This window comes from Melopsittacus undulatus, chromosome 8 (genome assembly GCF_012275295.1).
Source record: "Melopsittacus undulatus isolate bMelUnd1 chromosome 8, bMelUnd1.mat.Z, whole genome shotgun sequence".
Taxonomy (NCBI): Eukaryota; Metazoa; Chordata; class Aves; order Psittaciformes; family Psittaculidae; genus Melopsittacus; species Melopsittacus undulatus.
In genome coordinates, this window is record NC_047534.1 from 23,887,248 (window position 1) to 23,899,844 (window position 12,597).

The window sequence follows — 12,597 nt, forward strand, 5'->3', positions numbered from 1 at the left end:
ACCGGGGGGGCTGTTTGCCTAGTGGGTTGGGAGTTTCTGGTGGGGCTGTGTCGTGCTATAGCCTGTTTTTGGGCCTTCTGTCCGGTTTACGGCTTTGCTTTTCGGTGTGTTCCTGTTAACCCAGTGTTTGTGAGGTGACTCTTTGGGGGGGCGCGGGGCTTCGCGGCTTGCTCTGAAGCTGCGAAAGCGTTACTAAGACTATTACAGAGCCGCTGTATAGTGTTAGGAGTGACTAGCTTTCAACTGTCGGTTATGACAGCTTATTAAAAGGAAGCTCTAATTTGATCTATGTGGAAAGTGGTTTTACACCCTTTGTGATTTATGTTAACCTGAATCCCACTTTAACTGTCCCTTTAAACCCACGTCCAACGCGATTAAACCAATAGCCCAGAGAAAGTAGATAGGTAGTAGATGTTTTATGAGTTCAGATTGTTGAAATAAGTTTAAGAATTTAGACAAAGCCTTGAGTGACATGGTTTAGTTTGAGGTGTCCCTGCCCATGACAGAGAAGTTGGAACTAGATGATCTTGTCCTTTCCGATCCTAACCTGAAATGCTAATTCATTTTCTTAAAGCGGTGCTGAATTGGGTCATCTTTTCAGGCCAGTTACAGTGCTTTCCACAGGGCTAGCTAACAGAAGGAAGGAGAGATATAGCACAAGCGTGAGATGCTAGTCCTACTTAAAAACATGAACGATTCAAAAGATTATATTTGAAATGTAAGGTCTTTAAAGCTTTTTTTTTGTGTGTGTGTGTGTTTGTTTTTTTCTTTTTTTTTTTTTTGGGGGGGGGGGAATTTTGTTGTTCTTGTTTATTGCAGGAAAGATTCAGCTGCTTGATCTGAAAGAGTCCTGGAAGCAAAGAAGAGGGACTAAGGGGATGTCATGTCTGCTACTAAGGAAGAAGATGTCTGTAATCATGTCAAAGTGGTGGTCCGTGTCCGTCCGGAGACTCAAAAGGAAAGAGAGAGCAACTTTACCAAAGTTGTTCATGTTGTTGACCAACATATATTGGTCTTTGATCCAAAGGAAGAAGAAGTTAGCTTTTTTCATGGAAAGAAAATGACTCATAGAGATATTAATAAAAGACAAAAGAAAGACCTGAAATTCGTATTTGATGCTGTTTTTGCTGAAACTTCAACCCAGTTGGAAGTTTTTGAGCATACTACCAAAAGTGTGATCGACAGCTTCTTAAATGGATATAACTGCACAGGTAACTTTACTGTTTATCATTTGCAGTTCAAAAACTTTACACAATCCCTCCAAGTTTCTACCATTGTGTCCCATGGCTGCAGGGGCCTTAAGAGAGGCTGAGATGTAAATAATAGAAAGATTTCTATTTTAATTTATGGATATGAGAGGCTGACTTTTTTTGCCTGTGGAAGCTCTATTTGGAAAATTACTTCATGTTAAGGCTGTAATACACTTTAGAATTTTATTGGATATAGGCATGCCTACGAAGGGAGCTCTCTGGAAAGAGTCACTCAACCAGAAGCAGCTGTGTCACTGCCTTGTTTCTTAATTCTCTTTAAGAGCTTGGTTCTTTTAATTGGGAAATGGAGTGTGGTGGGAAAATGAAATAACCTACCTGCAATAAGTTGACGACTTAGGATTCAGGGAGAAAGCAAAGTTTCAGGGAAAACTGTCAGTGAATAAATTTTGAACTGAAAATTGAAAAGTAAATGCAATTTTTTTAGCTTTTTTTTAATGGCTTTCTAATTATAGCTGTAAAAGGTAAAGCCTAAGTAAGGAACTTGATCAGTTTATGCAGACAGGTCTGCAGAATAACAGAGGTCTGGGGATGTCTATTTGGTTTGTGTTCCTGATTAGCTTACTGATATCGAGTGCATCTCTTTGTTGTATTGTTCTGTGAAACTTCAGTGCTTGCATATGGTGCAACGGGAGCTGGAAAGACTCACACGATGCTGGGTTCCCCTGAAGATCCTGGTGTGATGTATTTAACTATGATGGCACTTTATAATTCCATGGATGAAATAAAAGAAGATAAAATATGTAATATTGCTGTCTCGTATTTGGAGGTGAGTTCTTGTATTTGGTATGTTGCTTTTAAGAAAGCATATTTTAAGGAAAAAAGCTGGTTTTGCCTTTCTTCAGCCCTTTCCAGGACTTTACAAAATGTGTCCCTGATAGGTATGAAGCTAAACTGTGCTCCACAAATTTAGTGTTATTCATGGGCACCTGTTGCTGGTTTACAGAAGGCTGTCCAAAAAGGACTATCTCTTTTGATGTCTTCACTGAACATTCTAATGACTTTTTTTTGCTGATCAGTTACACCCCTCTGAACTTCTGTTTATGTGTAAAAGAAAAATCTTTTCAGGGTTATATTTAACAATATAACTTAACAGTAAAATCCTATAAGACCTGTGAGATCATGCAACAAAGTATCTAGTATCTTTTTGATATTTTTCAAAGTTTTTTGTTTATTCATCCGAGATACAAAGCAACTGCTCGAATTTGAGCTGATATGTCAATGGTTAGCTCTTTACAAATATGTTTGTTCTTTGGCATCTCTCTCCAACTGTTTTGCATCATTGTTCTGTTTTACAAGCAGCTTTCTTGGCACTGCTGTCTAGTAGTAGTGAAATTGTTACCTTCTAGCTCCCTCAAAGGCTTAGTGGAAGAGAAGTTAGTAGGGCAGGTGGGAAGGGAGAGAAGGAGGAGGGAAGTTTGCTTTGCCATGTACTATTTCAAGTGCTTCCACAGACCAAGTAATAAAGTATTTAAGAAGTTTAACAGGTTTATATAGGGATTAGGTTTCTGCAAAAGTTGGGGGTTTTGTCAATTAAAAATTCTTTTATCTATTTTTTTAATAAAGAACAATTATTTACTAGGAAAGAGTGGCTCTCACTTCAACGGCTAAAAAAAATCTTGCCAATTAAATTAACTGAATATTTCAAACTCAGTATAGGGGAATGTTTGGCAAAATTGCTAGAGAATGAATTTGTTACTTTGTCTTAAAGAAGTGTTAAAAAGACTGTTGATTTCTGGTTAGTTAAATTTAATCCTTTCAAGCATGGCAGACAGTTATATTAAAAGATTTTCAATTCCCTTTCAAAGGTGTACAACGAACAGATCCGTGATCTGCTGGTGAACTCAGGACCTCTGTCTGTTTGTGAAGATACCCAGAAAGGGGTTCAAGTTCAAGGGTTAACTCTACATCAGGTATGTAAATAGGTGCTGAAATTCAGGATGCTGCATTTGAGAAAATGGGTAGGATCCAATTGTTCTGTGGAAGTTATGTCCAACTAAGTGATTTCCTAGTGGGCTTTTTTCCTGGCCATAATTGACATACCTTAGTAACTTGCAAACATAAGTAAAGATTAAAAAGCACATTGTGGTAAAAAAAAGTGCTGATATTGAATACAGATGAAAGTATTCATTGCTTATTATCAAATGGGTACCATTGGTTGGATGCTCACTTTCAAGATACGGGTTTTTTGCTAAAACATCTTATCATCTGTTCAATAAATTCATGGCCTTCATTGCCATCTTCAAGTGTTCTACACCCTTGCAATGTATTAGTGTTGGTTTTGGTTTTAAATAGCCTTGTTTGACAAGTTCCATGTTAAATTGCCTTTCCAGGCCATTGTAGCAATTCTTTGGCTAAGTCAGTGCCAGAACCTGAAAATAACTGACGGACCTATTTTCCTGCAGCCTTTTAGCCTGTGTTACATGCTATGTAGCTTCCAGCTTTTGTGTACAGAGAATAATGATTCAAGAGGTAACTGTTATTAGGTCAGCTCACTCTGTAGATACAGTCCTTCTCAAAACTTGCGTCTCCTGGTGAAAAATTGAGTATACTGTTTATTTAATGCATTAATGCAATAACAATTAAGTCAATCATTCTTAAGTCAAGCTTCTTACAACGGTGGAGAACTTTAGCAGATTTGTTTAAATTTTTCACTAAAAATATCTCTGATTTTAAAGTGCTTGCTTTTCTCAGTTAAATATCAGTAAGGTACAAATGGTGAAGTACTTCAAATTCAAACCAGAAAACTTTTCTTAGTTTTAGATAACTAAAATTTCAAGTTCTATTTTTCTGAAGGTCAATATTAATGTCTTTTAGATCAGTGTAGGATTTTCTACAGTTGACTAAAAGTGCGTTTATCTTGTACTTTACCCATAAAGCCTAAATCAGCAGAGGAAATCCTTCAAATGCTGGATTATGGAAATAACAATAGAACACAGCACCCCACAGATGTAAATGCCTCCTCTTCCCGGTCCCATGCTGTCTTTCAGGTAAGATGAGACAGTAGATGTGCAGTGGTCATTACTGTGAGTTGTAGCTTTTAATTAAAGCTGAATGCAGTGGAAGCATTTTGGTCTTTTTTTAAACTAACTGTTGAAACTTAGGGTTAGAGAATAAAGTTTTCCAGTTTCTTGTTTTTTAGTATCCTAGTGTAAATATCTCTAGTTCTAGTCGTTTGAACTAATATTGCTTAAAAGAAATAGCTTTTCTGGAAAGCTGTAATCTTGAACTTTGAATGTACTTCTGTATTGCAATCTTATAAGCTGAAAGTTGATGGGGTTTTGGACTCAGTTTGGGGGTTTTTTTTAATGCTATCTGGTTAATGAAACCATGAATGCTTATTAGTTTCATTCCATTGCTCAGCATTTTTCTAGGAAAAATATTTTACAGACTGAAGTTGTATGTCTGACTATGAACTGAGAATCTCAAGTAGCACTTTCTCATTCCACTTACTTTGGAGAATGTTAATTTTTATTTTTTTATATAAAAATAATTTCTTACTGTTCTGTATGTACCAAATTTTAGAACAATTAAAGTAATATATGTTCTCTGAAAAAATCTCCATACACATACTTGTGTCATCAAAATGAAATGCTGATTTTTAGTTTCTGTCTATAAGAGTTTTAAATCTGATGTAGAAATCTGCTAAAACTTAAGACTTCTCCAAAGATAAACACCACCTTATCCTCCTGACTCCTCTTACATGCAACTTGTGATGCTTTTAGAAATGATATTTAAAAATCAGTTTTATTAATTAAGCTTCCTTTTTTCTGTTCCTAGTGTGTACTGCAAAGTACATTATCTTGAATAATTAAATGTTACCATTCTGGGTTGCAAAACAGTAAAATTTGTATTCCTTTAATTACAGGTAAACTGTTTCACTGTTAGGCAGCTCTTAACTGTACCTGCAGACTTAGACAAAGATTAATAACTATCGAAAACGTTTGTATTTTGACATAAATGATGGCAGTGCAATTAACTGTAAAGTTACCATGCTGGAGCTCTACTGTCAAGATTAATGAGAAATGGTTAATAACAGGCAGTATATGTCTTAAATTGATCTCATGGTAGATACACCTACTTGTTAGCAAATGTTACACATGCACCAAAAAACTATGCTGACAAAATTAATATACCTATTACCTTACTACAATTTTGTTTGAATGTTTGACAAAATAAAATTAATGATATTTTACTTGTTTCAAATGATAATTTTTTAAAAAATATTTCCAGCTTGCAAACATGAAAATTAAACCAAATACAAATGCTTGCAGGTAAAAGGATCGTTTTCTTTCTGGCAATATAAGTAAAAATGTAATGAAAAGGAACATCCTCTTGTATTTACAGATTGATTGTAGGAACAACAAATACATAATCTGTGTGTGTGTATATATATATATGAATATATTTGGGATGCAGCCTTGCTTGCCATGCATTGAATGGAAGTTATGCTCAATGGTTTTGTAAATGCTTTTCATTCTATGTTGTAAAATGAACAAGGTTTGGGGTTTTTATTTGTGTGCATATTATATACACACTGTGAATGGGTGTGTTGCATGACAACATACTAATAACAATTATTTGGTTATGAAATACTGTTACAGTAAGCCTCTGACTTTAAAGAGCAAGAAGGATATGCTTTTGTAGATCATACTATTAAGTCCTGATTGATTTTTCTCTGGTTTCATTGTTGATACTAGAATTCTTAAGATTATTTAAGATAGTGTGAACATTTGTGTATTTGAGCTTGAGATGAGAGACAAAGTTATTTTTGGACTAATCTTTTCATGTTCTTTGTTCTTCTGTGCCCCTGTAACAGTAGTGGCCAGCACAGTACCCTTGAGTGTGTAAAGTGCACTGGCTGCCTTATAGGCATTCTCCATACACAGCTGCAGTCAGTTAAATGGCATGCTTGACTGATTTCATGGACAAATATCTAATGTTTCCAACTTGCTCATAAAGCAAAGGACCTTTCAATGTAAAGGAAAGGCATTGCCATGTCGTGGTTCGAAGCATGTTCTGCTCTGTAATCAGCATTCAGTCTCAGTGCACAGTTCATTCACCAAAACTGGCAGACTGATTCTGTTGAAGGATACTAGAGTTGGCAAAACCTTTCTCTGGTGTGCTTTGCAGTATTCCTAATCCAATTATTCTTGTCATGAGGTAACCCTGAATATTTGTTGTGTTCATCTTTTGAGATGGTCTAGCTGTCAATCAAGATATTTAATTGCTTTTGCTTAAGTTGTATTTTCTGCCAAGTGCACAAAGTATTAGTAAAAGTAATGGTTAGTTTTGTTAAACAATTGTATTTTGAATGTATGATTTGTACAAATATCTACCAATATGTTGTGCTCAGAGATAAAGTGCAGCCTTTAAATAATAGCACACTTCAGAGAGAAGGGATTTTAAGCCTTTTTCACGTAAGTGACTTTATGCTGGAGAGGAGGAGAGGATTAATTGCTTATCTAGAAAAATGTGTACACAAATGTTCAATAGAAATGCTGCATCTGCATGTGGCACTTGAATATTACTGTTGCTAACTAGGTAGGTCCCGTGAATGCACTGGAAGCTTAACAGATGTTAATTAGCGTGTACTCACTTCAGCAAATTCACAACCATACACTTTTAAAGTGGGTTCTTAAATACTCCATCTACTTGACGCAATTAGTGGTGGCATCTGTAAGACCTAATTACAAACTAGTCAATTAATGCTGAAAATACCCACTTGTGTCAGTTTCTATTTCCAGTAATTTGTGGCAGAACTGGTGAGACATTGTCTTTATTTGTCAAATCCTTTACATGTAAGGCAACTCTTTCCCAAATCACTGTCTTAAAGTGCGTTCATGAAACTGTCAGTAACCATTACCCTTGCAAATGGCAAGACAGTCAATACAAAGGAAGGGGGAATTTCTAGAGAATCCTGAACAAGTAAAAGCCATCTAAGGATAACAGTAACTCTTCTTATTGACTATGTTATCATGCTTTGCCTACTTGTTCATAAACACGAGGAATGAATATCTTCACTAGCAGAACGAAGCAAAAGCATTTACTTTATATATGTCCTGTACCATGAAAATTTCAGGAAATAAGGGGTAAGGGGGAACAGCTTTCCAGAAGAGCCTGGAGTAATATATGTGTTCACATCAGTAAATCAGTATTGTTTCCTTATTAGTGGTAGTTACAGTTAAGTCTAAATCACTGAAAGTCCCGCCTTTTTTTCCTGGTCTGTCTTTATGCCATACTCTTAAAGGCACCTTGAAAAAATTAAGACCTTTTTCAGTTTGAAGTGAAATAGTGTATTATACTTCTTGAGTGCTGAAGAATTGAGGGCTATTTTAGCTATGAAATTCATTTGAAATACTCCAGTCTTTGCCAGTCTGGTAAGCCCTGGCCTAGTTTCTTGCTTAATCCTCTGCAGCAAAAGAGAGGAGAGGGAAATAACCTGTTTTACTAAAGTGAAGGGACTGGAGGGGAAAGCAATTACTTGCCACTGGCAGACGTGATGTCTGTGGCAGATGTCACATCTAGCCAGTCCTCAGGCAATGGGTACTGTGGAGAAACCAAAAAAGCTAGAGCAAAACCTAAACACTGGTATGCCACCAGCATTGCTGGGGTCACAAATATGAAAGTACCATACAGGCTGCTATGCTGAAAATTAACCAGATCCAGTGCAGTCACAGCATTCTTCTTTTTCCTTGTCAATAGCTGAACCTGGCAAGTTTAAGGGGTCAGTGTCAGAAACAGATTCACTATTTTCCATTAGGCCAAACTGCCTATTGGTGTTAGAGGTATACTGAAAGATTTAACCTGCATTCTGAGAAAGATGCCAATATTTCTGAAAACAGCTATTACACCAATAAATAAAGTTATTACTTAGAGTAACAAGACTCATTAGTTGTTACTTTTAAAATATGTTCTTTTTTATTGTAGATTTATCTAAGACAGCAAGATAAACCAGCCAGTATAAGTCAAAATGTTCGCATTGCCAAAATGACTCTCATTGACCTAGCAGGATCTGAACGTGCCAGTGCGACAAATGCCAAGGGGGCCCGTTTTAGAGAAGGAGCAAATATTAACCGCTCCCTGCTAGCTCTGGGAAATGTCATTAATGCCTTGGCAGATCCAAAGGTATGTACTACTTCTCCATGCAGCACTCACCTCCTAGTGTTCTGAAAATGCTTTGAAAAATGGTAAGCTTTCGTTGACTTTAGTTCACAGTCCCAATGGGAGAGTTCTCAAAAATAGTGTGCAGCCACCTAAGGATAGTGTCAAAAGTAAATGTACCTCCTTTTCTTAACTGCATTTTTCAGAATCAGGCATGTGTAGAGAAGATTTCATTAGTGAATATATAGCCTTTTTGAGGCAAAGACTTTTCTGGAAGTTTATGCCATTTAATCTTAGGTGAGGAAGCTCTTGGATAGGTGTTGCATGCATCCATACACCCACACTCCCCCTCCCCCCCCCCCCCCATTCCACTCACAGTAGTGCATTAGTCTTGTCAACTAGCTCACTAACTCAAGGGAAGGAGTGGGGACAGTTGCACAGGAGAAGGACAAAACCTCCTGAATTTTAGCCAAAGACAAGTCCATTGCCTTACAGCTACACTGTTTTTGTTCTATCATCATCATCTTGTTGAAGTGGGAGGCAGAATTTGACATCTGTACGTGGACCAAAAGTGAGATTCTTGATGTTGACTTGCTTGGTGCAGGACTGGGGTAGTAGTGATCTAACTGGGGTACTGTGAGATGAAAATTCTGTATACATGATCAGAGGAAAAAAAAACAAAAAAAACCAAAGAACAGCCTTCACAAACCCTACTGAGGTTTGCCTGGAAAGCTTGTGTTATCTCCATCCTTTAAAATGGTCAAAACCTGAGCTGTCATAGGCCTTGGCAGCTTACAGTAGGCAACTATGCTTTAGCAGAGGGATTGGACTAAATGGATCTTGAGAAGTACTTCCCACGCTTCATTTTTTGTGAACTGTAAATGGTTTAATGTAGTTTGCTATTTCTGTTAGTTGCCCACATCACAAAAATAGTTATGTATCTGGGCATCAGAAAGAAACCTGGCTAACACAGCTGACTAACCCAGAAATTGCATATCAACTTTCTTTCTAGAGTAAGAAACAGCACATTCCTTATCGAAACAGCAAGCTCACTCGCTTATTGAAAGATTCTCTGGGAGGAAACTGCCGAACAATAATGATAGCTGCCATTAGTCCATCATCTATGTTCTATGATGATACATATAATACTCTTAAGTATGCAAACAGAGCAAAGGATATCAAGTCTTCGGTGAGTATGTTGGTATTTATTGATCTGTCAAAGTATAACAAAACAGTATTGAGGGAGTTATTTCTTTTAGAAGATTGTAATTACCTTCACATCTGCCTGAAAATTTTCAGTTAGCTCATGTTTCTTACAGTTACCTGAATAAGTTAAGTGAGAAATTGAGGTACTAGTTCTGGCCTAAAAGTGACATAGCTTCATTAGTGGGATGATACTGCCAATTTGGAAGTTTGTTTCATGAGCATCAATTTTAGAAATAACTCTTAGCTGGTAGAATTCACACCCAGTTTTAGTATCTTACTACTTTCTCAGAGAACTGTAAAGCATATTAAAGAAATGTCCAAACAGCTGTGCAAGAGCCAGTCCAGATTTGGTACAGGTAAAATTCAGCTAGAGCCACAAAGCTCAATGAGATTATATTGATGCATGAAAAGCTACTGGAGTGACCTGTCATCTCTTCTCCATTTTTTCTATAATCCTTTGTAGTGTTTCTCCTAATTTTTTCTGCGTAATACAGGTTGACTGTAGTTTCCCATGTTGCAAATGTGAAGATACGCTTTGTAAGAAAAGGCAGAAGATAGACATAGAATAGTAAAATTAATCTGAACAAGTGCAAAATATGTATGCACATATAAATTTTTTTATTGTTCTGCTGAGGGAAATGGTCATGGGAGTGCAACAGATGACTCCAGAAGTTGGGGGTCAGTTTTGTTGTGCAAGTCAGAATTTTATTCATCCCTTTCTTCATAATACAGTACAAGTATAGCTATATAGTACTTACAGACAATGTATTTATTATGCAGGAAAACATGAAGGAGTCTTCTTAAATTCTAACTTGTTCCTTTTCTTTAGCAGTTGAAGAGCAATGTTGTTAGTTTGGACAGTCACATAAGCCAGTATGTTAAAATTTGCAATGAACAAAAGAAAGAGGTATGTTTAAAAAAAACCCAAACCCTATTGTTAAAAGTGTGAAAGATTGTTACAACTTTGAATAAAAAAACATGAACATGTATTTATGGGATTAAACCTATATGTCAGTATTGTCCTAATTCTGCCATATAGACTGCAGAAGCAAGATATTTTGTCCTCTGAGAATATTGCTTACTGACATTTGTGAAGTTTTTCAAGACATAAGCTCAGAACAATAGGTTTAAGAAAACCATAACCATTATATTCCAACTAAAAGGTGCCTTTCTTGGTTTAGATCCTAATGTTAAAAGAGAAACTGAGAGAATATGAAGAAAAGCAAGGAAACATTCCTGGAAATCCTGATGCTGCAGTGCTTTCAAACAACCAACAAGTGATAATGCAAAGGCAAGTGAATCAGATGCCAATCTTGCTTCAAAATTGGGGTTTGCATAAGTTGTAAAAGCATTTGTAAAACAACTCTTTTTAATATAGGTTTCCTCATTTTTAGCATTGCTTTACTTAGGCTAGGAGTGGCTTTTCGTAATTTATCACTTCTTTACAGAACAGCTTGGTGATGGATTTAAAACAAAGCAAATAATGTATACTTGAAATATCCTGATATTAACTTTCTGGGAAAATTCAGTAAAACACTCCAAGGTAACTATAATCCTCAAGAAGCTCTCATAACTGGCTCGGACATCACGATTGACATAGTGATGAAGGGTCTTGTATCACTTAAGTATTTTCTTATGAATATTTCCTAATTGTGTTTGGTTGGTTTTTTTTTTTTTTTAAGCTTATCGATAGTTTTGTTGTTGTAATGAAGAAATTTCATGTCAGATTGGGGTATTTCTGTTTTAAGGCTACCAATATTATTCTGTATTAACATGCAGATGGAATTCTACCACTAGTAACACAAAAGATGTTAGAGTGTTTTCATAGGAAGCTCTAGAGCTCTGTAAGGCTAAGTTCTTTCCTGCCACAAAAGCTAATGATTTTGGAGAAAAATTACAACCTTCTTTAATTTTGGTTGTGTAAAGAGCTGTTTTACAATGTAGATTTTCAGAATAACATCAAATATACATTTTATCAATTTCTTATCCTATTTTGAGCCAAAAAATACAGTAAAGAACCCAAAGCAAACAAGCCAAACTACTAAATAGTCATGCAACTGGTCTGTATGTGTGGACTGAGCCATAACCTAACAACAGAAATGGAATGATCAATGTGGCAAAAGTTGAGTTCTATGTAATACAGAGGTAAAATGCATTTAAGAAAGGGGGATATGAGTCAAACTTAATAGCAACAAAAGCTTCCTGATAGGTCTCTCTATTGAACAGTCTTACTTAGGGGATAATAAGTCCATCTCACAAGTTTTTTAAAACCAGGCAAAGTCCTTTAATAACAGGAAAAAATCCTTTTTCTAGTAGGAAGCTTATCTTCATGACACAAAATATTTGCAAATGTCTCACAAGAGTAACTTACTATAGTTTTGAAGGTATTAATAAAGTGATCAATCTAGACTTCTATCATCAATGTAATAGGTTTCGAGAAGAGGCACAGTATTATTTACAAGGCTCTTATCAATAACTAGGAACATGTTACCAAATGGAACTTAATTTGAAATTCCAAAACTATAATCTAAGTTCTAATGGTGGTGTTTCTCCTCACAGTCTTCTTTAGTTTAAGTAATTGGGCAGACAACACATATAAGCAGCAGGAAAGAGCATATGAATGCTAGCTTTCAGCAAAGCTACTTAACAGGTCTTTTTTATGGGTGGGCAGAATGTACTTTGCATAAATGATAGCTGCTGCTGCCAGATAGTATTTTGGTAATAAGTTTCCTGCTAGGTTTAAGAGAGGCAAGAACTTGAAGTTCTTTCCACAGAGTTTAATTTATATTTGTAGGTTCCTCACTTTCTAATGCTTTTATATTTCTTGGTCTCTTTTTATTCTTGATGTTTGTCTATCTTTTCTGATATGGCAGTCTCTCATAAGAGCACACAAAAAATAACAGCTTAAGACATGATATATGAATTTGTTGCAGAAGTCAGTCTATTCCATAAGAAGGTTAGTTTTTTGTGTAAAAGTCTTTCTGGATCTGTCTGCATATTTCACCACATATTTTTGAGA

The 12,597-nt window shown here is 36.1% G+C and overlaps 1 protein-coding gene across 2 annotated transcripts in view; it reads left to right on the plus strand.

Annotated features, from left to right (window-relative positions):
* KIF18A (kinesin family member 18A) overlaps nt 1-12,597 on the plus strand; it is a 35,928-nt gene that overhangs the window by 119 nt on the left and 23,212 nt on the right. Inside the window, exons 2-9 of one of the 2 annotated variants that reach the window (XM_031050464.2) lie at nt 820-1,211; nt 1,880-2,037; nt 3,077-3,181; nt 4,148-4,258; nt 8,199-8,396; nt 9,385-9,561; nt 10,408-10,485; nt 10,760-10,869. In XM_031050464.2, coding sequence (XP_030906324.1) covers nt 884-1,211; nt 1,880-2,037; nt 3,077-3,181; nt 4,148-4,258; nt 8,199-8,396; nt 9,385-9,561; nt 10,408-10,485; nt 10,760-10,869 — 1,265 coding nt within the window. In that variant the 5' untranslated portion in view covers nt 820-883. The remainder of the gene's footprint in view (nt 1-819; nt 1,212-1,879; nt 2,038-3,076; nt 3,182-4,147; nt 4,259-8,198; nt 8,397-9,384; nt 9,562-10,407; nt 10,486-10,759; nt 10,870-12,597) is intronic. The other variant, XM_005150720.4, reaches the window with a different exon arrangement.